Genomic DNA, 2,304 nt, shown 5'->3' with positions numbered 1-2,304 from the left:
TTTTTTTTTTTTTCTGTCAATAAACGGATTTTCTATCTGGACCGCTTCTTTGCTCGTGATGGCAGCCTTCCTTCATGAGCATTTGGAGTGAGCTGGCTGGTGCCACAGCCCATTCTCCAGCCTACTTCCCACCGGTGTCATTGTCCAAGGCCGTGTGTTCAGGGATGTAGTTATGGAGTGGGCTGTGCACTGCTACAATGCCCTGCTTAACTGAAAGCACTTGTCTTTTTAATGCTATAAAAATACTTTGTCCTTCCCCTTAAGAACTCAAGGGACTCTACAACCCTGAGGGAATGACTCCACAGCACCAGGAGGGGTGGAGAAACACAAGCCCAGTGCAGTGACCTGCCAAAGGTTATACAGTGAGAACATAGCAGAGCTTGGAGGGGAACTGGCTCTTCACTTGTTCCAGTGCTTTGCTTCAACCCCTAGACCTGGAAGGAGGAGGAAATACCACTGCTGTTTGTATAATATTTGTAAGATACACACTGTGCCAATGTGTGCAGGCTGGGTCACTTCCTCCTTTAAGAGGCTGGGAAGCAGAACGCTGGCCCTTGACATTGATATCTGAGAGCCATTCCTGGCCGTGCAGTGACGCCGGATTGCCCGGGACAGCTCTATGCCGGTGTGCCCAGCGTGCCGTGAAATACTGTGGGACATACCAGCCCGGATTCAAGGAGCAGCCTGTCTCTCATACTGAGACATGGGGCTTCTTAGCTTCTGCCTAGTGGCGTGGCTCCTCCTGGAGCTCGCTCGGTTGCCCCTAACCCAGGGGTCTTTGCAGTATGGTGTGGGTGAGGAATGCATTTAGAGACCCCTCTTATCAGCTAGGGATAGGAGCTGGGGTTTTTTTTCAGTATTTTCCTCCCACTCCAAGCTAAAAATACAACACGGTTAACTTGTCATTTGATCACAGTAAATGCTCTGCTGAAAGAAAACTACTTTAGGTGCCTGTTGCCAGAATTTATGACCTGAGCAAGTCCCTGCAGAAGCCCTCTCCAGGTTGAACACAGCTCACTGAATGTGATCTATTTGCATGCCCTAGCCTTATCTTCCTATCCATCAAAGCAGAACACGGTCACGGCACCAGCTTGGCACAGATTGTTGCTGCCACCAGTCCAGGAGTTCCCACCTCTCTGCTGTGCGGTCTGCTGGACTGAACTCTGCACATGGTGTAAATCCAGAGTAACAGTGACCTTGGAGGAATTCCTCTGGATTTGCACTTGAGCAGGTGATGTCAGATCTGGGCTGGTACCTGTTGTAGCTGAAAAGTGAGAGCTCCCCCAGGTTTCTTTGTCAGCTGCTGGGATGTGCAAGGCCCTGAGGTGCCAGGACAGCAAAGCTAATGACGTGACTTTGCCCGTTCCCAGGGGAATATAGGAAGCTACAGGAGCTTTATGAGGTGGGCATCCCCATGCTGGGTGGAGATGCTGGGGAGAGTCTTCTTTCCTGGAGCATGCACTGGCAGTGGGAGCTCCAGCAAAGCCCTGGAGCCATCCCTCACTTGAGACTGTGTTGGGTCTCTCGGTGCCTCCGTAGATCCACCTTGCGCTGGAAGCCCTTGGCGCAGAGCTCACAGCTGAAGGGCTTGAAGCCGGTGTGCTTGCGGCTGTGGGTGATGAGGTTGGAGCTCTGGCTGAAGGCTTTGCCGCATACCTGGCATTTGTGGGGCTTCTCCCCTGCAGGGTAGAGAAGATGGTAAGAAACACTTTAACAGATGAGAGAAGGGAGGTAGAAATGCACTTTAGCAGACTCAGACCTGCCTGGCTATCGCAGGGCTGCCAGCCCAGCTGTCCTGCTAATGCATCTGTGCTCTGATCAGCACCAGAGGGGGAGAAGAACCAGAGGTGGTCCTCCTCAGCTGTGTGGCCCATGCCCTGTGTGCATCCAGGGCTGGGGACAACCATGACATGCACCAGAGGCTGGTCAATAACCACCTTCTTGTCACACAGAGGAGGACACATATCTCAGTGATGCTTAGACCTTCTGCTGTCCTACTGCACAGGGAAGAATGACTTTCCAGTGCCTCTGGACACTTATCCCCAGTCCAATATTTTGGTGCCTGGGGATTGGGCATGTGTATCAACATGATGGACTCTAATTTATATTTGCTTAGTGGGAATATTTTGTTTCTCACCGGTGTGGATGTAAGTGTGTTTCTTCATATCTGACTTCTGGTGGAAGCGCTTGCCGCAGTATTGGCAGGGATAGGGCCGTGTGTCGGAATGGATCAGCAGGTGAGTGGAGAGGGTGGAGGAACGTTTGAATGTCTTCCCACATAGCTTGCACTCAAAACTTCTTTCC

At 51.6% G+C, this 2,304-nt stretch overlaps 1 protein-coding gene across 1 annotated transcript in view; it reads right to left on the bottom strand.

Annotated features, from left to right (window-relative positions):
• Positions 1-1,017: 1,017 nt before the first annotated feature.
• The window catches only part of GFI1B (growth factor independent 1B transcription repressor), a 4,726-nt gene continuing 3,439 nt past the window's right edge, over positions 1,018-2,304 (bottom strand). Inside the window, exons 5-6 of the mRNA XM_010078542.1 lie at positions 2,138-2,304; positions 1,018-1,679 (exon numbers count right to left, since the gene is read on the bottom strand). Coding sequence (XP_010076844.1) covers positions 1,501-1,679; positions 2,138-2,304 — 346 coding nt within the window. The 3' untranslated portion in view covers positions 1,018-1,500. The remainder of the gene's footprint in view (positions 1,680-2,137) is intronic.

Source organism: Pterocles gutturalis, unplaced genomic scaffold (genome assembly GCF_000699245.1).
Source record: "Pterocles gutturalis isolate BGI_N339 unplaced genomic scaffold, ASM69924v1 scaffold5676, whole genome shotgun sequence".
Classification (NCBI taxonomy): domain Eukaryota; kingdom Metazoa; phylum Chordata; class Aves; order Pterocliformes; family Pteroclidae; genus Pterocles; species Pterocles gutturalis.
The sequence above is the reverse complement of the archived record's forward strand: the minus strand, read 5'-3'. Positions and strand labels throughout refer to the sequence as shown.